This window comes from Lasiosphaeria miniovina (assembly GCF_030549165.1).
Source record: "Lasiosphaeria miniovina strain SMH2392-1A chromosome Unknown B0T26scaffold_1, whole genome shotgun sequence".
Classification (NCBI taxonomy): domain Eukaryota; kingdom Fungi; phylum Ascomycota; class Sordariomycetes; order Sordariales; family Lasiosphaeriaceae; genus Lasiosphaeria; species Lasiosphaeria miniovina.
Genome location: NW_026848220.1, coordinates 4,403,734 through 4,429,809, shown reverse-complemented (window position 1 = coordinate 4,429,809; position 26,076 = coordinate 4,403,734). Strand labels below are relative to the sequence as shown.

Sequence of the window (26,076 nt, the reverse complement as noted above, 5' to 3'; positions counted from 1 at the left end):
ATGATAGTGAATACCAACTTGACAAACACCCCACCATCATCTCGCCACGTCACGGCCACTGGATGATAGGTTTAGACAGAAACCCACTCCGTCCCATCTCGTGACCTATCTGCACAGGGACACTCGGTGTGAATATGTCCCCTGAAAGAAACGATGCAAACAATAAAAGTAGAGATAGGCTTCGTGTTTCGTCATGAAATTGAAGAATATATGTAAATATATACCTATTACCTTAAAACGTGCGTTAAATATATGTGGTGTATGCAATATAACCTACCTTACCTCTCCCTGGTTATCCATGTACCGTACGCTCTGGTTCTGAACGGGGTTTCTTTTCCCAGCCACCCTGGCTTTCTGGGATCCAAACAGCAGAAAAATCCCCTCCCCCCACACTAAGATAATAAAAATGATAAGACGTAGTAGAGTATGAATGTCATGGAAAAGTTGAAAAGAAGGAAAGAATGCAAGTGGAAGATGAGAGAAAGTTAAAAATGCCTTGAACCTTTCCCACTTGCCTAGCTCCACTTCACTCACTGCTGCTTATCGATGACGGATGCTTCTCGTCACAAACGTGTTTTTTTTCCGAGAGCGAGTTGACATAGTTGTGTGAGTGGTCCTCGGCGCCCGTGAGGACCGACTAGGCTCGGAGTAGAAGGTGGCCTAGCTGCTATTGGGAAACGAACCGTTTCCGCTCCAGGCGTCTGGCGTCCCCGTTCTCTCCCTCTCCCCCTTTTATTCAGTCGTCACCAGTTTTACTCCTTCCCCCCCAAAAGTCAAAGCCGGATAAAAATGTGCGTGTAGAGATGTTGTAGTGTTATTGGTTGTAGAAATGGGCCAAAAAAGAGCAAGGAAGAAAACACCCGCTTTCTCTAATGCATTAATCATCATATAAAAAAAGACCCGTGGTAGTTTCCCGCCTGTTCCACGTTGCCTCCGCCTAAATGCCGGCAGCAGAGAGACAAACATATCTCGTTTTTGTTGAGCTGACTGGCTTGCTGGCGACAACGATCATATTTGCTGCGGCTCGGTTGCTCGGCTAGTTCTCAGCTCCTGCTCCAGCCAAAAAAAGGTACAGAAAAAAGCACTTTCTGTACAGTGATATATATACTTCTCTTCTCCACAGCTCAGGGGCACGTGGGGAGGAGGAGTGCCAGCTTCAAACAGCGGCGCACTATTATCAGGAAAGAAACAGAAAAAGAATATGTACATGTACAATTAGAAGTGTTCTTTCCAGAAGCGGAAGTGAACTTCGGGGACGGTCGACTTCTTGGCGGCGTCATGGATGTCGCGGGCTAGAGGGTGAAAATGTTAGCGTCTCTTCCGGTACGTTTACCAACAGAAAAGAAGGGAAAAAAAAAACTCACCAGCTACCGACGGGCCGCAAAAGTACACACCGACCGTGGTCCTCATGTTGCCCTCGATTCCGGTGATATAAGTGCGGTTCAGAATGCCGTCGCGCATGGCGGAAAAGATCTTGCCAAAGTTGGGGCGGCCAAAGTTTGTGCGAGCCTTGAGCTCCGTCAGGGGGTCCACATCCATGCCCACGCTGTTGAGCACAATGTTCTGCGTCGTGTCCATGTCGAGCTTCTGGGTCAGGTACGTGTGGATCTTGAGGAACTCGACGCCGTTAGCGCCGGGCACCTGGGCCGCCTCGCTCGACTGCTTCTCGAGCGATGACAGGAGCGTCTGGAACCACTCGAACGACGTCGTGTCCTTGCACACCCAGATGAATTCGACACGGCGGAGACGCGTGGGCGGGTTCGGCCCGTTCCGCAAGTGCCAGATGTTTTTCAGGATGGCAGCCCACGGTGTGACACCAATACCCGTTCCGATCAGCACGGCAATCTCGTTCTCAAACACATCCTCGGCCGGCGCGCCATACGGCCCGTCAATGCGGAGCGTGGGCATCTTCTGGCCGTTCTGCAGCGCCACTTCATAAATGCCCATGGGATCGACGCCGTCGTAGAGCTTGCTCTGCGCCATACCAGCACCGACGGCGTTGCCGAGATCCTTAGTGAAGTCGCCAACCTGTCTGATGTGGACCGAGACATAAGGGTCGTACGGGCAAGATGTAATGGTAAAGGGATGCCACTGGTACTTTGAGATGGAAGGCACCTGGAGGAACAGCCACTGTCCAGCCTTGTACTTGAACGAAGGCTTCTGGAACTGAATCTCGACGGCGTCATACGGATGCCTGACAACGCGTGTAATCTTGGTCTCGCGGATGGCGCGGATCTCACGGTACAGGCGCTCGATGAGGTAGAAGCCGCCCGTCCAGAGCTCCCATCTCCAGCCCAGGTATCCAATGCAATGCTTCCAGTACGGGTCACCAGCAAACGGAGAGATGGAATCGGCTTGGTCACGGACGAAGCAGCCGACCGTGTGCGTGTACAGACCGAGGAAAAATGGGATGAAAAGATGGTGAGTGTACCAGAAAGTTTCAAACGATTGTTGCCTGATGCGGTGGTGTGCTGTCGTGTACATCAAAAGCATGCACAGCAGCATTACATGGCCCGTAATGCCACCGGGCTGGGCGTAGTGGATCTGTACGGCGGTCACGGGGCGGATCTGCGTCTTCTCGACATTGTAGAAGCTGCAAAGGCCATGGTCAGACGTTTCCCTTTTTGACTTTTTTGTGGGAGAGAAATAGAAAAAGACTCACTTCACATAATGCGCCGAGGTATGAATGATGGTGAAGATCAGCATGGCATAAGCAAGCTGACGGTGCATCCAGATGTTCTCATCCAGTGGGATGAACCTGATCTTGGGACGGAAGAAGCGCATAATCGTCCTGCACACGGGGAGCAAGATGAGCATGCCATCGACACTCAAGACCAGGCCAGCACCTCGAGACATCCAAACTGAATACTTCAGCGTGTTCAGACCGGCCAGTCGCGGGTCTGACTCTTGCTTCCACCTGTGGGTTCCTCATGGTTAGCCATCAACCAGCCTAGGCCGTCCGACTCGGGGGGAAACAAGAATACACACCATCCATAGGCGAAGATGCCCCAGTGGAACGTCCAGAATAGTATATGGAAGATAATCTTTGTGGGCGTGAACTGCTTCTTCACAAGCGACCCCACCTCTTTTGCCGTACCCATTTTGGCGGCTGTGAACGAGAACCCTCCTCTTGAAAGCCGGCGCTACACAATCTCTCGACGTTAGAGTGTCGGCCTGCGACCCGTGGACTTGTCGTCGACTGCTGGGGATCCGTCGGCGCTCAGCGCGGCCCGTCTGGGAGTTTGCTGCTTCGACAGGTTGGGCGACAGCGGCAGCGGCGACACTCCCGAGTCTAGGCGCACCGTCTCTTCCGTCTCGTTCCTTCTACAGATTGAAGATATTAAGAGCGACGTCGCGCAACGTGATGTCGGCGGCGGATCGAATCGTAAAGAGTGAAATGTACGGGATGGGCCGACAATAAAAACAAAGGAGCGATCTGAACCAGCAGCTAAGGAAGGGAAGGAGAATGCGGAGACGAGGGCTGGTGGAAGCGGTCTCGGGTTTCTTCTACACCTCGCCAAGTCTGTGAGGGGAGAAGAACGGAAACCGAGCGATGATGTGCGGGCGGCGAGAGGGTCATAAGATTCACGGCCAGGTCCGATCGGGCTCCAGGTGGGTGGTGGTGGTCGCCCAAGAAAGCTAGCTAGATAAAGGGCAAGGTAGTCGGATGCGGGAGCAAACACGCCCGTGTGTGTGGTGTGGATTCGGCCTCTGTGAGCGATCAGCCAAGCTTCCTCCTACTCGGGATGCTGGTCGTCTTTGAAACTCGTCCAGAAATCAAGGCTCTGGAGCGATTCCCGCTTTCGTCCAAAAAAAAAATCAGTGTATCGCCCCCCGTCTGTCGTCCTTTGGGAGATTGATGCGACAGCGCGGGCTCGTCGTGGCGGTGGGGCAAGCGAGTAAAGGCACCAAGAGGCACAGAGCGTAGGTAGGGAAAGCGGAGAGAGCGTAGGGATGCTGCCCTTGCTGGGGCCGTAGATCAGACGTTGGAGACGGCGACAATGTTTGGGAGAGTAGAGCCGTGTAAGGGTGGCCTGCTGTCGACTGCGCGCAGACGCTGCACGACTATCAGACGACAAGGAATCGCGAGCGTCGGCGCGGAGGGGTTGAGACGGGACGTGTTAGAGACGCTTTGACGGGGGGCCTGTTGAGGGCGACTCTGATGTTTCGGGCGTGGAGAGCCTACAGGGGCCTGTCAGGGGTCTGTGGGGTGTGTCCTGGGTGCAGGCCCACGGTGTCTCCCGCTCGTTCCTGAGTTAAGTGTGCGAGTCAAAGCAGCCTCCTAAACTCGCACCTAAATCGCTGCTAAAAGATCGCTGAAGGTTGACGGAATGGAGAAAGAAGAAGCCCCGTCGGCGGGAGTGGCGGAAGAAGAGAAATAGCGACATGTTTCTTCACTTGTTGACTTTGCTCAGAACGGCCCACCGCAGGCTAAGAATAGCTGGACACAAGGGCAGTCAACCGGTCGCGCCCAATCGGCCGCACGCACGACACACTGCAACTGACCTGGGCACCTTTTCCCAGGCGCTTAAGGGGTGTCGGGTTGAGAGTGTTCCAGAGACATCTTGGCGCGCTAGGTAATCTTGGGGCATGGCGCTGCGAGCCGAGTTCTGGGCCGGGGAGAATCTGGATCTGCGCCCACCAATAATGTCAAATAACCCCGCGGTAAGAACCACCGCTAGGCCGGATCGGGACTAGACCTGACGCACCTTGACCCCAGATGTCTTGCGCACCTGCATTTCGGGATCGAAGACAGTCTGCCATCCAAAAGTTCCGTTCCTGGCTTTTTGAGAGAGTTGCTGACGGAAATATCCCTATCATCCAAACTCCGCCGCGGTCAAGCCAAGCCCGATGCCGTTGATGCACCCCGTACGGCACTGAGCTTAATCGTATGGGCCCATTGTGCTGTTGAGTGGGGTGATATGCAGTCATTAGTGGCCGGTTGCCAACCTTGTCTTGTCGTATTCTCGTCGGCTTTCTTTACGGCGACCCAAGTCACGGCGACGGGGGCCAACCCATGGATGTTGCGAGGGTGAGGGCGGACGGCTGGGCCGCCCGCCGGCATGGCCCGGGACAGACTCCTGGGGGTTCTGCTAAAAGAGTAGTGCGGTGATCTGGCCAGAGGAGTCGATCATGGCGTCTTGTCATTCGAGATGTGGTGTCGAGAGGATCGACCTGTGCCTCTTGGAACCATTTCGTCCAAGAGGGTGACGTGACGGGCAGCACACCTTTGTGGGCTGTGGGAGGGATCGTGATCGTCACAGCTCGCGCCCTCAACTCGAGGTCATGGCTATCTAAGACCCGAACTCGGACTGGTGTGACAGCTTGGCAACTACGCCAAATCGATCAGATATCATGCGGCGGCGTAGCCAGAGTTACCAAAACACACAGGCGCGTGGGTAGGTAAGTTAGTAGTCAAGTGATCCTTCTGTTAGAGACATCACCATCCTATCCAACCTTATTCCACACCGTCATAGACGTAGCACTCCCGACAACAGACTCACCTACCCCGGCCACGGATTCACAGGGGCGGCCTGGCCTCTCCGCGGGCCTTCGGTTCGTTCTCGGTATACCGCGTATTTAGCTCGTTCCCGAAACAAGGGCGCCGCAAGGCCACAGAACGGGCCACCTTAGGCGCGCCTGTGCCATCCCGTCTCTTGCAGCCAGCAGCCAGCCTCAGGTCTGAGGTCACAAGTGGTGGCTTGCGATCTGAGGCGCTCTCGCTTAAACTGTCAGACCCGCCAACAGGGAGGCGTGCAGGACTCGTTGCAAATCCCATCAACGGTCAAGCAGACTCCAAGAATGGCATTTGGTCTCGGAAATGCCATCCGGGCCCCTACCCAGGAACGTCGCAGGGCGCCTGCCCTGGCCCTTCAGACTCCTGGGGCTTCACCAACAACGCTTCCGAGCCTGAGGTTCTCTTGCGAAACCACCCACCCCAGACAAACACCCCGGCAAACCTTTCCTGTGTGTGTGACCCTCCCAACCCGTGCACGACGCACGTACCTAGCATCTCTCTCTTCGCTGCAAACCACACGTGCATAGAAAAGGGGCGTTCTTCAAGTTAAGCTTTTCGGTTTCGTTTGAAAAGCTAAGAAAGTCAAGCCGGGGGGCAGATCTACAGCATTCACCCATGCAAGACACCCAGCCAGGGTCTGAAACTAAGGGGGCATGAGCAAAGTTCTGCACCACGCATGGCGGACAGATCCGTAGCAGGCCGAGTGAAACAGCCATTGACAGCCATTGGCCAGATGCTAGAGAGACTCGAGTTTGCTCCCAAGTCTCTCAAGGAGAGGAAGAGCGAGCACACTGGTCGTAGAAAGGGGACAGGAAGTGGGCGTGAGGTGGCTGCGTGGGTGGGAACCTCGCCCTACCTTGGTCGACGACTCGAATCAAGAAACGGCGACATCGACAATTTTCGGCCAAAATAACATCCAGAACAAGGGGGAAAAAAAGAAAGAACATGTTTGTTCTTATTTCTCGAAGATCCCCACAGAATAAGCATATTATACGTCTACATGCGCCACAGGCATCCTGGCGAGGTGGTCGAGTGGCCGGAGATCCTCAGTGCAGCCGAACGTGGGGAATCGTACGATTTTTTCGACGACGGGCCACACCCCGCGAGCGCCATGATGGCCACGCAAAACCCAGCACTTTGGGAGGGCAGCCGGTGTATATAAAGACCCAGAGTATCTCTCGTCCAGACCCTCTGGAAAGTCCTTTTTGAAAATGTTATTATTTCATGCTAACGACCAGAAATGTAGGTGGGAATATCTCCCAAAAGGAACCGGCGGGATTTGGTTGCCTCCTTACGACTCGAATACACCGAGAACCGACCAGCGAGACGCCAAGTCTGAAGAGGACCGAGGTCGATGGCCTCAATACAATACAATTCCTGAATGTTTATTACCGGGGGACTTTTCAAGATTGAAAGACCTATCTCTTCTCCAAGAAAAAAAAACACCTATTCAAGGCTTTTCTTGGCTGGTTTATTTTGCTGGGCTAGAACATTTATTCTGCCCCAGTACCACGCCAACAAACATTCAGAGATTGATTGTAAGAAAAAAGGAGTGCCAGCCAGCTGATAGTGTGCGCTGTACAGGCGGCCGCGGTAGGTATTTCGTGGGATATCCGAAGCCTGCGACAACGGCGCCATAAGATGACTGCCGGCTCAGTGCAAGGCAGCTAAAAAGAATTTTGGAATCACGGCAGGCTTTCTTCCAGTAGAGGAAAGAAAATCGAAGTCAGACATCATTAGCTTGCGCGTCAACTTGCCTCGCTGGGTTGCCTCGCTAGGTACCTGATTATTACTGTGCGCTTTCTGTGCAAGACGAAGACGTATCTCTATGTGGCTGAGCGCACTCGGGCCTTAGGCAGTAGGCTAGTGGCTTATTAGTGTGGCGCTGCTAGAGGGTACGGATACCTGAGGCAGCAACCCAGTCCTTCCGTCCGCCAGACTTCAATCATCCCATCGGATTAATACTTCGCGACTGGGTCTCAGACTCGGAACATTGGAGGCTAAAATTGGTTCCAAGTATGTAAAGTAGCTGTAGGGAAACTTTGGGTGTAAAGTGTAAAGTGGCTTGCGTAGGCGCCCGCCACAGTTTGGGCGATAAGACCCCACCAAAGCTTTTTTGGTGGGCCTCGTCGTCACTGTAAAGCGCAGAAGGGCTAAAGCGTAGAAGGGCTTAGCTGGGGACCCCATCTGCATCCATCAGGCACCACTGGCCAAGGATTCTTGGGTTTATTATTGAACGGGGCGAGGTGAAGCGATTACCTACGCCTCATTGGGAACCACCGATCGATGCGGGAGAGCCACGAAGCCTCGCTCTAATTTGCAACGCCCTCTCCCCTCTCTCTATGAGCATTACGATACGCATAGCGTGTGCGCAAAGCGAAGCAAGCCGTGAGCTTCGTCGCGGTAGTGTGAGGTGCGTGCTTGTCAAACTGATCGGTACCTAGTAGCCCGGTCCCCTCGGCTCGCATTCCCCACGGCAGTGCGCGACTAGACGACGAGGACGACGACAACGACAACGACGACAGCGACAACGACACGACGAAAAAGGAGAGGAAGGCGATTTGATAACGCCCGCCATGGTGAGTGCAAGACTGCCCGCGAGCTCTTCCGGCATAGACGCCCACCAGCGCATGCAACCCCTCGCCCGTCCCTCGCCCCCAATACTGATACTGACCGTGATCACTTCGCAGGCTATCACGCGCCGTGGAAAGGACAAGGCGACCAGGGCCGAACGCTCCGCAGGCGGAGGCGGTGCGGCCAGCTCCAGTGCCAAGCCAAAGAAGGCCACCTTCGACACGACCAAGAAGAAGGAGATTGGCGTCTCGGACTTGACACTACTTAGCAAGGTGTCCAACGAGGCGATCAATGACAACCTGAAGCGCCGCTTCGAGGGCGCCGAGATCTACACGTACATTGGCCATGTCTTGGTCTCGGTCAACCCCTTTCGCGACCTCGGCATCTACACAGACCAGGTGCTCGACAGCTACCGCGGCAAGAACCGCCTCGAGATGCCGCCCCACGTGTTTGCCATCGCCGAGTCCGCCTACTACAACATGAAGGCTTACAATGACAACCAGTGTGTCATTATCTCGGGCGAGTCAGGCGCCGGCAAGACCGAGGCTGCCAAGCGCATCATGCAGTACATTGCGAACGTCTCGGGCGGCGCCGAGGGTAGCGATATCCAGCAGATCAAGGACATGGTCCTGGCCACAAACCCCTTGCTCGAGTCGTTTGGTAACGCGAAGACATTGCGAAACAACAACTCTTCCCGCTTCGGCAAATATCTGCAAATACACTTCAACGCCCAGGGCGAGCCCATCGGTGCCGATATTGCAAACTACCTGCTCGAGAAGACGCGCGTCGTCGGCCAGATCGTCAACGAGCGCAACTTCCACATCTTTTACCAGTTCACCAAAGGCGCCTCGCCGCAGTATCGCGAGACCTTTGGCATTCAGAAGCCCGAAACGTACATTTACACGAGCAGGTCAAAGTGTCTCGACGTGGACGGAATCGATGATCTGGCAGACTACCAGGATACGCTCAATGCTATGAAGATTATTGGCCTCTCCCAGGCAGAGCAGGACAACATCTTCCGCATGCTTTCTGCCATCCTGTGGGCCGGAAACCTCGTCTTCCGCGAGGATGACAATGGATATGCGGCTGTGACGGACCAGTCGGTTGTCGATTTCCTGGCCTATCTACTCGAGGTTGACCCGGCCTCGCTCGTGAATGCTATCACGATTCGCATCCTGACCCCACGGAACGGCGAGGTAATCGAGTCGCCGGCCAATGTCGCCCAGGCGACTGCGACCAGAGATGCACTGGCTAAGGCCATCTACAACAACCTTTTCGACTGGATCGTCGAGCGGATAAACCAATCCCTCAAGGCCCGGCAGGCCGCAATAAACTCGATTGGCATTCTAGACATCTACGGCTTCGAAATCTTTGAGAAGAACAGCTTCGAGCAGCTCTGCATCAACTACGTGAACGAGAAACTGCAGCAGATTTTTATCCAGCTTACGCTGAAGGCCGAGCAGGAAGAATACGCGAGGGAGCAGATCAAGTGGACACCCATTTCGTACTTTGACAACAAGGTCGTCTGCGACCTGATCGAGTCCATCAGGCCCCCCGGAATCTTCTCTGCCATGAAGGACGCCACCAAGACTGCTCACGCTGACCCGGCAGCTTGCGATCGCACCTTTATGCAGAGCATTAACGGCATGTCGAATGCCCACCTAACGGCTCGCCAAGGTGGTTTTATCGTCAAGCACTATGCCGGCGACGTCACATACGCAGTCGACGGCATTACGGACAAAAACAAGGACTTGCTCCTCAAGGGGCTGCTGAATCTGTTCCAGGGCAGCCAGAATCCCTTCGTTCACGCTATTTTCCCCAATCAAGTAGACCAGGACAACCGGAAGCAGCCCCCTTCAGCCGGCGACAGGATAAGAGCCTCGGCCAATGCTCTGGTTGAAACGCTTATGAAATGCCAGCCTTCCTACATCCGTACCATTAAGCCCAACGAAAACAAATCCTCTACTGAATATAACGTCCCCAACGTTCTCCATCAAATCAAGTATCTAGGTCTGCAGGAGAACGTCCGTATCCGCCGCGCTGGCTTTGCTTACCGCCAGTCGTTTGAGAAATTCGTTGACCGGTTTTTCTTGCTGTCGCCAGCTACTTCTTATGCCGGCGAGTACACATGGACCGGCTCTTACGAGGCTGCTGTGAAGCAGATCCTCAAAGACACCAGCATCCCACAGGAGGAGTGGCAGCTTGGTGTCACAAAGGCCTTTATCAAGTCGCCCGAAACCTTGTTCGCTCTCGAACATATGAGGGACCGGTACTGGCATAACATGGCAACGCGTATTCAGCGGATGTGGCGAGCATACCTGGCATACAGGGCAGAATCGGCCACCAGAATCCAGCGCTTCTGGAGAAAGAAGCGCGTTGGGGCTGAGTATCTGCAGCTCCGCGACCAAGGCCACAGAGTCTTGCAGGGCCGCAAAGAGCGCAGAAGAATGAGTCTTCTCGGGTCACGGCGATTCCTGGGCGACTATCTCGGCATCAATGCCACCAACGGGCCGGGATCCCAAATTCGGACCGGCCTAAATCTCGGAAGCAACGAAAAGGTAGTTTTTTCGTGCCGTGGCGAAATCCTGGAAGCCAAATTTGGGCGATCCAGCAAGCCGAGCCCTAGGCTCATTGTCGTGACCAACAACAAGTATTACGTCGTGGCCCAGACGCTTGTGCAGAGCCACGTGCAAATTGTGGTCGAGCGGTCTTTTCCTCTGGGCTCTATCAAGTTTGTTGGGGCATCTACAAGCCGAGATGACTGGTTCTCGCTGGGGGTAGGATCGCCTCAGGAAGCCGATCCATTGCTCAACTGCCTGTTGAAGACGGAAATGTTCACCCAGATGCAGAGAGTCATGCCGGGCGGGTTCAACCTGAAGATTGCAGAAAGCATTGAGTATGCCAAGAAGCCGGGGAAGATGCAGCTTGTGAAGGTGCTGAAGGACGCGCCGACTCCAGTCGATTTCTATAAGAGCGGCGCCGTCCATACGCAGCAAGGAGAGCCTCCCAACTCTGGCTCTCGGCCAATGCCAAGGGCGAAGCCCGTTCCCCCAAGGCCTATTACGAGAGGAAAACTCATCAAGCCCGGCGGGCCAGGCGGCAGGCCTTCAAGGGTCCCTAACAACCGCCCGCCCCAGGCCCGGCCTTCTGCCAATTCTTCCCGGCCGGTCCCGCAGCCGCCTCGGGTTGCAGTGGCGGCGGCGCCACAACCAGCTGCAGCAGTCCGTCTTCCGGTGCATACCCGGCAGCAATCCAACACATCGGCTGCACGCGTCCCTCCACCGCCTCCACCGCCCGCCGCCCCTGCAGCGAGGCCCAAGATTATGGCAAAGGTGCTCTACGACTTTGCCGGCCAAAAGGAGAATGAGCTCTCGATTAAGACGGGCCAGCTAATCGAAATCGTTCAGAAGGAGACCAACGGTAAGTTTTCTTTATGAATCCTCCTATTTGCTTGTTTGATATGCTAACAGAACCTTGCTCCAGGATGGTGGCTGGCAAAGCAGGGGGCCGTCCAAGCGTGGATCCCTGCCGCGTACGTCGAGGAACAAGCACCCCCAGCATCACCACCTGTCGTAGCGCCCAGGCCGCCGCCGCCGCCGCCCTTGGCGAACGGTGCAGCCAGGGGCAAGCCGCAGCCACCCGTGAAGCGGCCCGCGGCCGGCAGAAAGCCGGCACCTCTCCAGGCGCGCGACTCGGGCATGAGCTTGAACGGTTCGGATGGCAGCAGGAGCAACACGCCCACGCCGAGCCTGGCGGGCGGCTTGGCCGAGGCGCTGCTGGCGAGGAAGAATGCCATGGCCAAGAAGGACGACGACGATGATTGGTAGACAGATAGATAGAGAGTGAGAAAGCGCGCGAGAGAGAGATGGCTCTTTTTCGCCGCCTTTCTTTTGTTTCTTTTGTTCTTCTCGTTTGGAAGGCTTGCTTTTGCTTCTTGCTCTTTTTTGAATGACTACTCATTATACTTTGACCCGGCGCCTCCCGTGAACGGCGTGGCTGCCCCTTGCCCCTGTTGCCCACTCGTGGTCTGTCCTTTCGTGTTGGTCTGAACAGGATCTAGCCTGACCCTGTTGTTGGTTCAGTCGGTTGTAGACTGTTTTTGTGCTTGTCTCGTGTCGTGGCTACGAGTGCCACCCGGTGTGATTGCGCAGAACGAAGAGAGGAGGTATTGCCATGCTTTTTTCCCTTTTTCTTTTTGTGGGCAACGGTGTATGTATTAGATGGTACATGGGAACGAGATGGTGTGGATGGATGAAGCGTTTTTTTGGTGGGGATGGGGGCGTAAGGGGGACTAAAATTGAATTCAAGGTGAAGATGAGAATCAAAAGAGTTGTAAAAGCCATCTCGTTACTTTCTGGGCCTGAGATGGGCCTGTTCACTTCCAGGATACGGATACACAAGCAGACAATTCTCGCATCAGGTAGTGATAATCAATGCAAGTTCGCTGATGCGATGGATCTGGTGGCGGTTCAAAGAACACGATGAGCTAGAAAGTGGGTTAGTTATACATGTTCTTTGTTTTAGGCGATTGGCATTATCTATATTCCGTACATTTCTGCGTACCCGAGGTAGCTATGAACACTACAAGGGGCTTCTGTCTGTCTCCCTAGTCCTCCCCGCCGTCCGTGGTCCGGACTTTTCTCCGGCGTATCAGCTCGGCGAGGGGAACTTCGTCGTCGTCGTCGTCGTCATCGTCGAGTTCAATGACTCGTGGCTCTTCTTCTACTTTCTGGAGTCTAGCAGCGAACGGCCGCGCGTCGTCCTCTTCGGCATCCTCGTCAACACCGTAGTCCCACAGCGTGTTGGATTCAGAGTCTTTCCACGCCTGTCCCGCTCCTCCGTCTCCGCCGTCACTATCGTAGTCGTCGTAGTCTTCGTCGTTGTCGGGCTGCTCCTCGAGCTCGGCCATGATGTCGTCGTTGTCCTCACCGTGAATCGGCCCCGCCGGCGCCGGCCGCTGGTGGCCCCGCCGTATCAGGTCCGCCTGCTGGCGCGCCGCGAACGCCGCCTTGGTCTCCTCGCCGCTCAGAGCTGTTGATGATGCCGCTGCTACTGCTGCGGCGTATTTTTCGGCCGCCGGCCACGCCCCCCGCGCGTTCCGGCGCAGCTTCTCCGGGTCCGGCGGCGGCCACATGCCTGCGCGCGAGTTGAACCTGTTCTCCTCCCACTCCCAGCCCCAGCCGCGGCCCGAGGCGTCGACGACGGGCCCGCCGGCCCACGGCAGGAACCACTTCAGCGCGTTGCGCGTGCCCATGCCCTGCGCCATGTTGGCGAACACGCCGATGTCGTAGGGGTACTCGACGCGCGGGATGATGGGGTCCGTGTCCTGCCAGAACGCCTGGCGGCGGGAGCGGGGTTTGCCGTCGTTGTCGTCGTAATCGTCAGATTCCGAGTCGTCTTCGCGGTCGTGGCGCTGCTGGCGGGCCAGCACGGCCTCGTGGCGCTCCACCTCCCAGTCCTCGATCATGGTGGCGTTGAGGATCCAGCCGCGGGCGGTGGTGAAGAGCAGCAGGCCCAGGGCAATGGCGGTGCCGCTGCCGACGAGCGAGACGGCCGTTAGTAGGACCAGGTGCGGCAGCGTCGGCCCCAAGTAGGCCGGCAGGTGGCGGTCGGACCAGATCATGGCCATGCGCTCCCACACGAAGCTGCCAAGCACCCACAGCGACAGGTTCGTGAAGACGAGGAAGCGCAGGAAGTACGGGAAGGTCTGCATCGACACGCAGTTGCCCGTCCACGGGCAGTGGTGGTCCATCTTGGGGATGCAGCGCCCGCAGTGGCGGCAGTGGTGGGCGCGCAGGGGCTTTGGGGCGCGGCATTTCTTGCACCATCGGAGGGTAGTGGTAATAGTAGTTGTTGTTTCTGTGGCGGTGGTGGTGGTGGTCGTCGTCGTCGTCGCCGTCGAGGTAGGACGATATTTTTCGGATTCGGCGGAAGGAGTCGGATCATGCGGATTTGGAGGGGGATAGCGGCCCGGCTCGACGGTGCACGCCTTGTAGTAGGTCCACCACAGACAAGCCAGGAGGAGGTTGAAGACGACGGACTCGGGCGTTGTCAGGGGGCCCGGGGCGAGGTCGGGAGCCGTGTAGAAGAGCAGCTGCGAGACATAGCCGAGGAAGCCGATGAGCAGGCACACGCCGGGCACGGCCAGGGCCTGCAGCCCCAGCGCCGTCGTCGACGGGCCCGTCTTGAGGCTGCTGGTCATGTCGGGAGTGTGCTGCGATCCATATGGTGTTGCAACTTTTCAAGCTAGAATTCGGCCGGACTTTGTTGTTCTGGGTTAGCTCAGGGCAGTTGTGACGTTTGGTTTAAAATAAATCTAGCTTCGGTACGCAGTAGCAGCCTAACATAGACATTGGAGGGACGGACGCGCTACAGCGCGGCACGGGCATAAAAACGTCGTCACAACCTTGTACAATAGCCGCGGGGCTTACAGAAGGGCTATTGGGACTGGTTTATGAGGTAAGCTTGGAATTTGGTTGGTGGAGTGGATGCAGACGTGGGGTGGGCTCCAGTTGGGTCATTCAGGGGTTGACAGAACAGCCCGAGACCAAACTGGACCAGGATAGGACATGGAAGACAGGGGGGGCGGGCTGTGCTTGCCGCAATTTGAAGAGTCGGGTACGGAGTAGAAACCGATCTCTAATTGTTCCAAAAGTTCCGGCCTCACCCTCATTTTTATCATTTTTACCATTATGTATATCCAGCGCATTATATCTCACATTTCCAGCGCAATATAGCTTCAAGCGATTTGTTTTGGATACCTAAGTAACACTCTCGCCGCGTCTTGATTTTGATGTGCCTGGTGCAGGTCAGCAGCGCGACGTGGAAGGGGGATTGAATGGGGATCGTGGTTGCGCATGGCGTCCAATTCCAGCCGAGCGTCACAGCTCACAGTCTTGTGGTGAGTCTTTCTTGTTCTCTGCCATCTTATCCAGGGGAGAAATAGAGCTTGAATGCTACCTGGTCAAAGGTACTGACCACTATGTTAGTGCTGTGGCTTCGTTTCTATGGCTCGCCCGTAACCTCGAGGGCCATCGGTTGATTGGTAAGTCTCTCTATCTGTTTGTCACAACACACAACCGAGATTCAACGACTAGGGACTTCGTAACTAACGTGGCAAACAGAACAGCCTAGGCTTTCGTCTCTGCTGGTCCTCTTCATCGCCGGCGTGGCCTCGTTTGCATCGAGCTTCTTTGCCGAGTGGCTCCCTGGCGCCAATGGCCGCTTCGACGACGACTCGGGCCCCCTCAAGGTTGCCCGTGCCAACCTGCCCAAGAAGCCCCGCCGTTACTTTCTGCCCGGCCTCGTCGTCTGCATCGTCCTTCGCCTTGAGCTCTTCCACCGCGTCACCTCCGACTTGCAGTGTTCGAGCCCCGGAATCGAGGTGTGTTGCCTTCAGTCTCATCTTCTAACCCTCTTTTTCCCTTCCTAACGGCCCACCTGTCTAGGCGTGTCTGCCTCTCGTCGTCCTCTTCTACGAGCTCCTGCCTGGCCGGAGGAGACGGTCGGGCTCCAAGGAAAAGACCGATGTGGATGACATGGGCCAGACCGGCCTCGAACATGCCCTCGACTTCGTCGGCAGCTGGATTGGCACCGAGGCCAAGATCCCCCTGACCATTGGCATCCTTGCCTTGGTCTGCGGAACCTACATGGTGTCATCGCATAATCTCAGTTCCACCTTCTTTTGCTCGACCCATGACAGCAGCTCCCTTGTTGTTTCCCTCCAGTGGCTCGGCCTCGTGCTCGACGGCATCATGGCCATCCTCTACTGGCGCATTCTCGCCTGGGCCCGCACCACCAGACACCGGCTCCGGACGCTGAGCGGCATCCTTCTAGCCTCTTCCGTGGCCACCGCCCTTCTGTACCTGTCCTTTCGCCTCTTCCACCAGGCGAAGCCGATGCACTACCACTTCAGGGGTCTCGGCTCGCTCTACATATTTGACGTCGTCGTTGACGGTTTCGCCTTTTCGGCCTTCTTCATCTCCACCGCCCTCATCGTCGCCGAAGCTAGCCCCCTCTCCCTGGCTGGCATCGTCACCTTCCTCTTTGGCCTGCTGCTAGCAGTTCATAAAACATGGCTTCTTGGGTCTTGGGAGAACGTCTCGTTTTCTACCACCTACTCCGCCCTAATTCTCATCTGCGTCGGCTTCCCTTTCTTCGTCTACACCAACAATATCCGCTCCGTCGTCTTCATACACCGAGCCCTTGTGATATTCCTGCTGCTCGTCCTTCTCGTTGCTGCCGCCATCTACACCGCCTTCAAGGGACGCGATACTTTCGGCGAGCACCCGCTCCAGAGGCTGATATACGATAAAAGAGTGGAAGCCGATAGATGGCGCGTCGCTTCTGCAAGAGTCAGCAATTCGCTACCCGTTGCCGTCGAGATATACAAAGAGCGTCACGACGGGAGGGCTCCGCCCCCAAATTTTGAAACGTGGTACTACTTTGCGAAAGAGAAGAGTTCGGAGATCCTGGACCACTTCGCCCAGATACACGACGACATCCTTCCGTTCTGGGGCATGGCGCCCGAAAGGATCCGGCAAAATATTCACCGTGTCGCAGCTGAGCCGGGCATCGCTGTGCTCAAGATTCGGGGGGGCACCCTAACACACAACATCCGCGCCCATTCGCCCCATCAGGAGGCTATGAGAGACTTGATCGACATGATCAAGCCATTCGCCCAGCACCTGCCCGACATGGAGCTTGCCATCAACCTGGATGACCGGCCCAGGGTTTTGGCGCCATGGGAAGACGTCAGCCGGTTCAAGGCCGCGGCAAAACGCAACCGGTTGACCAAGCTGCTGCCCGGCCGCTCCGACTCGCACGACCAGGGCAGATCTGCTCTTCAGCAGCTCTTTCAGCCCACGGCCGCCGACCAGGTCTCGGCCGCACACAAGAACTTTACATCTGCCAAAGCCCTGAGGGAAATGGTGGCCCTGACCTGCCCGCCCGGCTCGAAAGCGAGATCGGGTGTCCACTGGGATGTTCGCGACTTTTGCTACTCCTGCGCGAGGCCGCAGTCCAAGGGTCAATTCTTGAGCGACTGGTCCCTTTCCCAAGACCTGTGTCACCAGTCCGACCTGCTCCGGCTCCACAGCTTCCACATGACGGCGTCCGAGCTGCGGCCGCTACAGGAGCTGCTGCCCGTGTTTAGCAGGTCCAAGACTGACAGCTACAGCGATATCCTCATGCCCATGAGACGGGTTGCCGAGATCCCCGACGGCAAGGGCGGCGAGATCCTAGATGTCAAGTGGAAGAAACTGTACTGGCGCGGAAAGGTAGACCGTCGGCACCTCAGCCGCGGCCTGCTCCACGGCGGCCACCAGGAGCGGCTTGTCCATGCCTTTAACAATGCCTCGGCCGGCTCCGACACGGTCACGGCCGTGCTGCCAGTGCCAGTGCCCGGGAAGGGAGATAGGTTTGTATACGGGCAAGTGTCGACGGCCGGGCTTAACGCGCTCCTGCCCGTCGACATTGGCTTTAGCAGCCGGATTCACAGCGACAGCGAGACATGCAGCGCGAGCAGCACCAACCACCTCGTTGGTGCGGCAAACACCACGGCCGGCAGTGTCCGCGGCAGTTCCGGGTTGTGCGACGACGCGGCGTCGGTCGCGACCCGACGCCGCCACGAAGCCGAGTTCGGCACCCGGCCCGTAGCCGATCCGCTCCGGTTCCAGTACGTGCTTGTCATGGACACGGACACGGGCCCGCCGGCCGACTTTCTGCGCACGCTTCGGTCCGGCAGCGTGCCCTTCTACGCCTCCATCTTCCGCGAGTGGTTCACGGACCGCCTGACGCCCTGGGTCCACTTCGTCCCCGTCGACCTGCGGTTCCACGCCCTGCACAGCACGCTCGCCTACTTTGCCGGCGTCTCCATCTTCAACGGCCCAGCCCAGCAGACCCCCGACGGCCAGCCCGCCAACACCCCCGCCGCCGCCATCATTGACGGCCGTCATGTCAACATGAACCCCCATGACGACGACGCAAGGTGGATCGCCAACGAGGGCAGGCGCTGGGCCGCCAAGGCCGTCCGCAGGGAGGACATGCAAGTCTATCTGTTTAGGCTGTTGCTCGAGTGGGGCCGCGTCGTCGACGACCGGAGGGACGAGCTGGCGTTTGTGCTGCGGTGAGGTTTTGTCTCCCTTTCTTTTTTCTCAGTCTTTAATTATTATTACCTCTTTGTTTGGTATGGGGGCTGGGGGCTGGGGGATTTGTATGTATTGTTCTGTTACTCTCTACCTAAGTAAGTAGTCTTAGATTCTCTTTTTGTATAAGAGCTGTTTTGGCTACCCATGTTGGCTTTTGGAGACGGAAACAGATAGGGCTGTAAAGACTAAGAATAATCGCGCACTTTTCCTACCCCAATTGAACTATTATACGAAATACCAACACCACAAAGGAAAAAAATTAATAGAAACTACTCAGAATCTAATTACTCATCCATTTTCGCGTCCTCCTTGCATGTACGAGAGTTGTGTCCTATTTTGCCGCAATTACTACAGTGTCGTAAACCTGTTGCGTTGCTCCTCGTACGACCACCCCTCGATCGCTTTTCCTTCTCTACCAATGCATGCGCATGCATCCCTTTGGGCCAAAATATCACTCGCTTCTTCCATAGTTAATGGTCCTCCTGCCCGGATACGACTTTTTTTTAGCTCTCCGGCGTTTGCTCAATGCTGCATTTGCTTCCTCAAGCTCTCGCACGCGCGCCTTCATCAACACCATCTCGTGCATAACCTTCGTCGTACCCTTTACAATCTGATCAAGGGCCTCAATAATCGGGGTGGTTGAACTGCCTTGATGTTTAGCAATACGATCCTTGATGTGTATTGACTGTAGAGAGGCTTCGGTAGCATTTTTGGCGTTTGAGAGACCCAACTATCGTACGAGGCCTCGGGGGGCCCAGTAGGTGTTGGCGTACGAAGCTTGATATCTAGCCCGGAAATGACCTTCTCTGGGTCGAATGGAATAAGGCCTGCCCCTCGAAAACCTCCTTGTACGTTTTCGGGTTCAAATGTCGCGTGGAATGCGTTGAAGAAGGCGAGAAAGAAGTCGGGCTTAGTGATGTGGTGAATATGGTTGCGCATCAACTTCTCAATTTCCTTGCCGTACGACCGCTTCAATACACTAAAACACCCGATATCAAGAGGCTGAAGTAGATGTGATGAATGCGGAGGCATACAAAGCGTAATAATATTATTTTCTTTGCAATAGTCCTCAAATTCGGCCGAATGGTGGCTCTCATGCCCGTCAAGGATTAGGAGTCGCTTTCCACCTATCGTACGGCGGCAAGAGTGTTGGTCAAAGTGTTTAATCCAATCAAGACCAATCTGGTTATTCGTCCAACCAGTTTCTGAGAGATCCACTACCCAGTCGGATGGGAAAGGGCTATCGCGATACCAACTCTCGAGGTGGACTTTGCCCGCAACCACTATATACGGAGGGATAGTATCACCACCCGACCGTACGGCCTGAATCACGGTAGCCATTCCCGATTACCAGGCTGGATCTTCTTCACCTTCGCACGGCCGTCGGACGAGGTAACAACAAGTGTTGACGAGATCTGGCCCATCGTAAACCCAGTCTCGTCAAAGTTCCAGATATCCGACTCGAGAATCCCATATTTCGCAATTGTATTACGAACACGGTCAAAACACGCGCCAATTATCTTTGGATCTTCGCATTTAGCTCTTTGGTAGTCGTACGGACGCGTCCAACGCATCTTGAGCTCTAGTTGTCGTCGTACGAAGTTTGCAGCCCAGCGTGGTCCGACGCGTGACGCGTTACGCGTCGCGCGTAGCAAATTGGCCATATCTTCTATTATACCGTATCCTGGCGAAAATCCTTGCTCGTATAGGTCGAGAGCCCTTCGTATGATAACCTGCTCTTCAAGGGGGTCAAGATTCCGCGAATTGGCAATAATTTCTGCTCGAGGGAGGATTCCGTTCGAACGCCGCTCAAGTGTTCTTCGGGGTACGGAATATTGGGCTGTAGCAGTTGCAAGGTGAAGATTCTTATCGTGTTGCATAGCTTGAAGGGCAAGCTGTATTTGTGCTTCATTTCGTACGGCGGGCATGTTTTATCGTGGAGAAATTTACGATGTTTTGCGATAGTTCAATTAGGGTGGGAAAAGTGCGCGCTCGCTATACATGCGCGCTCGCTATGCAATTACGTTATATACCTAGGTACCTAAATCTATACATGAGGTTCTCAAATTCCATTATTTACTCTCTCTCGCGGGTGTCATTTCCACGCTATCCAATGTTTTCTGGCAGTTAGTCACTGATCGAAGAGACCCAGCTCTTTCATACCTCAGTGCTCTCCTTTACGTCACCACCTACCTAGAAAGAAAATAAGGGCAACACCAAAATCACACGCCGCATCAATCACGCAGCCGCACTTGCAGAAAAGGATGGTCCGCATACCCCATAGCCCTGACCTGGATCTGCATGCTCTCGAGCACGCGTGCCTTGACACCTACGCCACCTCCGCCAGAGGGCGAGTCTTCAATGTCCTGCCCGACAAACGCGCCGTGCGTGCTGCGGAACTCGTACGCCTGCAGTATGTCCCACATGCGCGCGACTTCGCCTGCGCTGAGCGGGATCATGTTCGGGATGCTCCACATGAAGGCGAAGCTGTTGGCCCCCGTTGGTCGTGCTCGTGTCTGGCCGGCCGCGTCAGCCGTCCAGTTGGCGAGCCCGGCCGGGGTCGTCATGAGCGTGTCGGCGATTAGCAGGCGCTGGTCGAAGAGGAGGACTACTGCCGGGGGATTTTGTTAGAAGACGTTGCGGTGGTGGGGAAAGGGGTAAAGGCAAATAGAGTAGACTAGACCAGAAGAAAAAAAACGCTTACAGCTACCGGGGAAATGGCCGCCGAGCTTGATGGCCGTGACGCCCGTGTCGACGCCGTCGAGCACGATGCGGGTCTCGATGTCCCTGACAAAGACGTACGAATCCTCGTCGGCGCGGCGGGCGATCCACGCGGCGTCGTCGTCGGCGAGGTAGACGGGGCAGGCGAAGCGGGCGGCCCAGTCGGCGTGCGTCGAGTAGTAGTGCGGGTGCGAGATGACGATCGCGTGTAGGCCGCCAAGAGCATCAACGGCGGCGGCCGTGTCGTCGTCCAGCAGCGTCACGCAGTCCCACAGCACGTTCTTGCCCGAGGGCGTGCGCACCAGCACGGCGCGCTGGCCGATGGCAAACTTGGGCGCCGTGCTGATGGATATGAGCTGCTGCTTCTTGGGGTCTGACGCGAGCGGTGTGAACTCGTTGCGGAACCGCTGCCCGTCCTGCTGCTGCAGCTCGGCCATAGTCGTGAAGCCCTGGCCAGACGGAGGTATGTACTGCCGCGGGTCGTCGCAGATGAAGCACGTCGTCAGGACGGCTCGGTCGGCAGTCGGGAACTGCGTCCCGCACGCGGTGCAGATGAGCAGCGACGACATTGTTGGGCCTGTCTGATATGATGTTCTGGTTACTAGGTAGTGGATGGATAGTAATAAGGATGCAGCTCGGATCAGTCTGGAAAAGAAGTAACCTTGAGCTGTCAAGCTCGGAACGATGAAGAGGTGATGGGCTACTGCATTTGATATCTGAAAAGACGCCTACCCAGCCACCAAGAAGCCAGGTAACATCATTGGGATAACATTGTTGGATTCAAAAAGCACGAAGATGACAAATTGAAAAGGAAGAAGAAATCTACCTTCTAGTTTGGGGAAGACTTCAAAGCCGTTGGCTCGGGAAAGAAAGAGTAATAGGTGTGGGATGATGGAAGATGGAAGACGTGTTCAAAGAGCAGCAATGACAATGAGGGGGCAGAGGGGGACAATTCGCACATCCAGTCAAATCGGACTCTTTTACGGAATATTTCAGTTGGGATGCCTCAGCTATCAGCTAGCTGCAGGGACACCTTGAAATGCAAGAACTTTCCTATTAACATTTGTTACCATTCTCCAGTGTAGACTGCATAGAAGAAGTAAGAGTCGGTTGATGAATGAAACGCGTTCCTACCCTACTGAGAGAGCTGAGAGAGTGGAGGTTGGCACGTGGTTGGTCACCAGACGCAAAACCCTAACCCTGGCGCTGCGCCGTTGGCGACATGCATGTCTCAAAAAAAATGCGGCAACGACGAACGACGCCAACAAGGAGGGTGGATAACCGAGCTCCATCGAAGCTACCAGTCGGTTTGTCGGTTGTCGCTCGGCGCCCCAGAGGTCAGCCTACAGCCTTGTGCTACGACAAACACACGACATCTACTACCAATAACTACCAGGCACCTTAGTACGGCCGTAGTTTGGCAGCATCTGTTAGGTCTCGACGTCGGCCGCCAACCATGATGACGGAGCAGGCATCATGGACACCACGCCAACCGCTGCAGCCTCGATGCTGACCGGGCAGAGGATAGGCTTCTACGTCTTCTCGCTCGCCGCCGCCGCCCAACTCGGCTACATCTGCTATCGCATCTACGACCCCCTTCCGGGGCCTGGCCCTGGCCTGCATAGGAGCAACGCCGTGCGCCACCGTAGGACCTCTGTCCCCGACGTCGCCCACCACCACCACCACCACCACGACCAACACCCCGAGGGCCACGATGCCATCCACGCCGACGCCGACGTACATCACCACGAACATGTCGAACCCTCCGCCTCCTCGCACGAAGCCTCGTCTGAGTCGGGCCAGTCCCACGGCGGCGACGAAAACGCCAACGCCCTCCAGCCCATGGCAGACGGCGACACGGTCGCCGACGAAAATATGCTAGAGGATAATTGGTACGACGACGCCCACCGGGCCCACAATCACCAGCGCGCCGGCCAGAACATAGTTAGTTTACTGTTCCGCGTCTCGGAGGATAACGCCCGGAGAAATGCCTACGTCCATCGTGGCTGCCAATGCAATGCCTGCGGCATCGTGCCCATTCGCGGCATCCGCTACCGCTGCGCCAACTGTGCCGACTTTGATCTTTGCGAGACGTGCGAGTCGTCGCAGCTGCACATAAAGACACACATCTTCTACAAGATCAGAATCCCCGCCCCCCGTCTCGGCCCTCGCCAGATGCAGCCCGTGTGGTACCCCGGCGACCCTTCGGTGGCCCTCCGCTACATCCCCCGCGACGTCATGAACAGGCTGTCCCGCGAGACGGGCTTTGAACGCCCCGAGCTCGAGGCTCTCTGGGAGCAGTGGGCCTTTATGGCAAGCACCGAATGGAGAGACGACCCCGACAAGCTGTGCCTGGCCATGGATCGCAAGACGTTTGAGCGCTATCTTGTGCCCTCGAGTGCCGACCGCCACACCGTGCCCAACCTAATCCACGACCGCATCTTCGCCTTCTACGACACGGACCGCAACGACCTCATCGGCTTCTCCGAGTTTCTCAAGGCCACCGCGTACCGCAAGAGCAAAAACCGCCTGCGCAAGATATTCGACGGATACGACATCAATGGGGATGGTCTTGTCGAACGCCGCGACTTCCTGCGCCTCTTCCGCGCCTACTACGTCTTGTTCAGGCAAATGCACAGAGATATCCTTGAGGGCCAGTATGAACAGTGCATGAGCGCAAGCGAAGCGCAACTGGGCGTCTCGGGCAGGCAGCCGCTTAGTGGCCTGTTCGGCCGCGACTCACACCTTCCACCGCCGGACCCGGACCCCCGGCCCATGGATGGTAAGAACATTACAGATGGGTCTACAGGCGACGCAAACATCACCGACGGCAGATGCTCGGTCGTCAGGGAAGATAGGCCGGATACAGAGGACAGAGAATCGATATTGAAAAGCTTGTTCTCTAGGCAAGAGAACGGCTATGGGACAGCACCGCAGGGATCAATGAGCAATTCGGGCATCCGCTATCTTAATTCCCTCTTGAACCCCCCTACCCGAGTCGGTGAACTCCCGGCGTTGCTGGCCGGCGAGGCTCGCCCCGGCGATGAACTGCTCGTTGACGCGGGCCAAGACAGCCAAGAGTCTGAGAGCAGCAGCGGGTCCGAGAATGGCGGAGACGAGAACATTCCTGCCCAGTCTGGGGACAACCAAGTCGGGAGCCAGTCGGAGGGTGGCGTGTCTATCTCCCCAGAGGGCTTCATACAAGGAGATGCATCCAGGTCCCAGCTGCCCACGGGAACCCAGATCCAGGAGGCTTACCGCGAACCTCGGCTCTCGTCTAATGTGCGGAATCAGAAGCAGGTGCGCAGGAAGCTTCTCGACCGCTGGAAGAGGCGGCACTTCTACCTGGATGAGGAGGAAGGCCTGCACGCGCCCGAGGGCTGGAATGATGATGAAGATGTCTTGGCCGCAAGTTTTAACGAGGTGGGCGAGAGTTCAAAGTCGGTCCAGCCCGCCGCCCTCGCCCCCCGGTCACGGTCATCCTCCAAGGTTAGATTCGCTGAAGACACGGAAGACTACGAGACTCGATCGAACCCTTCAACCTCGTCAAGGAGCATCCCGGAACGCTGGGGCGGCATGGACATACCCGACGCCGAGAGAGATTCTGGCAAGGAAATATTCTACCAGGTTACTCAGCAGGCCTTCAATGAGCTTCTTGATTTACTGTTCAAGGCAAAGGAGGATCTTGCGGTGAAGGCCGCAGAGACCAGAGCTGACCGCGACATGTATCGTTCTCTGTTCATGGACCTAGACCCCGATACTGAAGGTCAAGTCGCCGCCCATATAGCAGCAAACCCTCACGTCGACACAGAAACAGCGGGCCCGGACACACAAGAGGAAGTTCCCATCCCGCTGCAACCTCTGGAAGTTCTGCTTGCGTCGAGCGGTTATGCCGTCGTCGCTGAGCCATCGCAGCTCCAACAAGCCGCTGGCGACGTAGCTGCGGATGCTGTCATCGGCATTGAGGAGGACAGCGAAGCCTCTCAGGCCCACGAAGCAGGTCAATCTTCTGCAGGGGCCGCTGGTGCAGTGAATGGGGCGTCGGATGATGGTGAGGCCAGTTATAGGGATCCCACCATGCCCCAGTTTCGACCCGAGTCGAGCATTGCGACATCGAGTGAACAGAGCGCGTCTGACGAAGCAAAACGGGACAAGAAAGGGAAGGGGGTCCAGCTAGAGTCGGACGCTAAATCTTCGGACGCCACGGCGGGAGCGAAGAAGAAGAAGAAGAAAAATAAGATTGCCAACCCCCCCGCTTTGACGCCAGAGGTTCTGACGGAATGGAAGCGCCTAGATCTGGCTGAGGAGGAAGCCAAGGAGCGCGGTGGCTGGGGCAGGCTGAGCTACGAAGAGTTTGAAAAGATCTACGCGCACGAGGAGGCCAGCGGGGTTCGGCTCGACTATTTGGGTACCTGGATCGACTTTTGCATCCCATACCACTAGAACTTGAGAATCAAAAGGTCAACTTCATCGAATTCTTCAAGTTCTCCACCAGCTTCTCTACCACCAGCTCCACCACCAAGTCCTCGACCATCAACTCTTCGACCACCAACTCCTTGACCACCATATTCTCGAGCAGTTGATCCTATTTTCGATCTTTTTCCAGAATGGGGTGACGCAGCGCCTCTCGATTCTGACGACGGCTCAGCTGCCAGTGCTAATCTATCACCGCCTCAACTTATTTAACAACACAAGAGCCAGGATTTAAGGGGCTTCCCGAGCAAATTGACCAGCGCTCCTCTCCTTCAAACAAGCAAGAACGCCAGGGGCTTGGGGATGGTAGGGTTTGGCTAAGTTTAATGTACACGGTTTCTAATAGGCCATGAAAGGTGGCGTTTATATTTGTATTGTAACTGTTCTTCAATGGCTCATAGCGGGCAGGCGTATGAAAAGTTTGTGACTAGAATCTCAGCGATAGAAGCGACGCTAATAAGGTCAGTATAATATTGCTTGTAGTTCATTCTAATTTGCCATGTGTGGCCTGGGTGAGGTATCTGAATCTTTCCCTTCCATCTTGTCGTAAAAGGGGGAAGGACTAGCTGAGTGACCGACTGCCTTCCGAACTACCTCGTGCCTACCTACATTGGTTTGGTGCACGATTACACCTTCTTGCTA

General features: G+C 56.0%; 7 protein-coding genes across 7 annotated transcripts; 3 read left to right on the top strand and 4 right to left on the bottom strand.

The window, feature by feature from the left end:
• Positions 1-1,215: 1,215 nt before the first annotated feature.
• B0T26DRAFT_746151 (FAD-binding domain-containing protein) lies at positions 1,216-3,101 on the bottom strand (the record flags this gene model as incomplete). The annotated part of the gene is made up of 4 exons (XM_060444662.1): positions 1,216-1,292; positions 1,365-2,593; positions 2,663-2,917; positions 2,989-3,101. The coding sequence occupies 4 exons, from the start codon at positions 3,099-3,101 to the stop codon at positions 1,216-1,218; spliced, it is 1,674 nt and encodes a 557-aa protein (XP_060303086.1).
• Positions 3,102-8,094: 4,993 nt separating this feature from the next.
• Positions 8,095-11,919, top strand: B0T26DRAFT_670533 (myosin-1; the record flags this gene model as incomplete). The annotated part of the gene is made up of 3 exons (XM_060439187.1): positions 8,095-8,097; positions 8,209-11,512; positions 11,576-11,919. 3 exons carry the CDS (start codon positions 8,095-8,097, stop codon positions 11,917-11,919), a joined length of 3,651 nt encoding a protein of 1,216 aa, XP_060303085.1.
• Positions 11,920-12,603: 684 nt separating this feature from the next.
• On the bottom strand, positions 12,604-14,423 carry B0T26DRAFT_687654 (DHHC palmitoyltransferase-domain-containing protein). Its single transcript, XM_060440947.1, has one exon. The coding sequence runs from the start codon at positions 14,292-14,294 to the stop codon at positions 12,699-12,701; it is 1,596 nt and encodes a 531-aa protein (XP_060303084.1). The 5' UTR covers positions 14,295-14,423; the 3' UTR covers positions 12,604-12,698.
• A 526-nt stretch (positions 14,424-14,949) lies between these two features.
• Positions 14,950-18,222, top strand: B0T26DRAFT_746148 (glycosyltransferase family 90 protein; the record flags this gene model as incomplete). Its single annotated transcript, XM_060444661.1, has 4 exons — positions 14,950-14,993; positions 15,082-15,137; positions 15,217-15,476; positions 15,541-18,222. The coding sequence occupies 4 exons, from the start codon at positions 14,950-14,952 to the stop codon at positions 18,220-18,222; spliced, it is 3,042 nt and encodes a 1,013-aa protein (XP_060303083.1).
• Positions 18,223-20,474: 2,252 nt separating this feature from the next.
• B0T26DRAFT_635570 (beta-lactamase-like protein) lies at positions 20,475-21,530 on the bottom strand (the record flags this gene model as incomplete). The annotated part of the gene is made up of 2 exons (XM_060436736.1): positions 20,475-20,851; positions 20,945-21,530. 2 exons carry the CDS (start codon positions 21,528-21,530, stop codon positions 20,475-20,477), a joined length of 963 nt encoding a protein of 320 aa, XP_060303082.1.
• Positions 21,531-22,226: 696 nt separating this feature from the next.
• B0T26DRAFT_687646 (uncharacterized protein) lies at positions 22,227-22,941 on the bottom strand. Its single transcript, XM_060440946.1, has one exon. The coding sequence runs from the start codon at positions 22,714-22,716 to the stop codon at positions 22,363-22,365; it is 354 nt and encodes a 117-aa protein (XP_060303081.1). The 5' UTR covers positions 22,717-22,941; the 3' UTR covers positions 22,227-22,362.
• On the top strand, positions 22,929-25,898 carry B0T26DRAFT_687645 (uncharacterized protein). The gene has a single exon (XM_060440945.1). It carries the CDS (start codon positions 23,137-23,139, stop codon positions 25,402-25,404), a length of 2,268 nt encoding a protein of 755 aa, XP_060303080.1. The 5' UTR covers positions 22,929-23,136; the 3' UTR covers positions 25,405-25,898.
• Positions 25,899-26,076: the final 178 nt, after the last annotated feature.

What these genes read in the sequence shown, in the direction of transcription:
- B0T26DRAFT_687645 (XM_060440945.1), top strand. Translation starts at nt 23,137, where the DNA reads ATGCAGCCCGTGTGGTACCCCGGCGACCCTTCGGTGGCCCTCCGCTAC.
- B0T26DRAFT_687646 (XM_060440946.1), bottom strand. Translation starts at nt 22,716, where the DNA reads ATGTTCGTGGTGATGTACGTCGGCGTCGGCGTGGATGGCATCGTGGCC.
- B0T26DRAFT_687654 (XM_060440947.1), bottom strand. Translation starts at nt 14,294, where the DNA reads ATGACCAGCAGCCTCAAGACGGGCCCGTCGACGACGGCGCTGGGGCTG.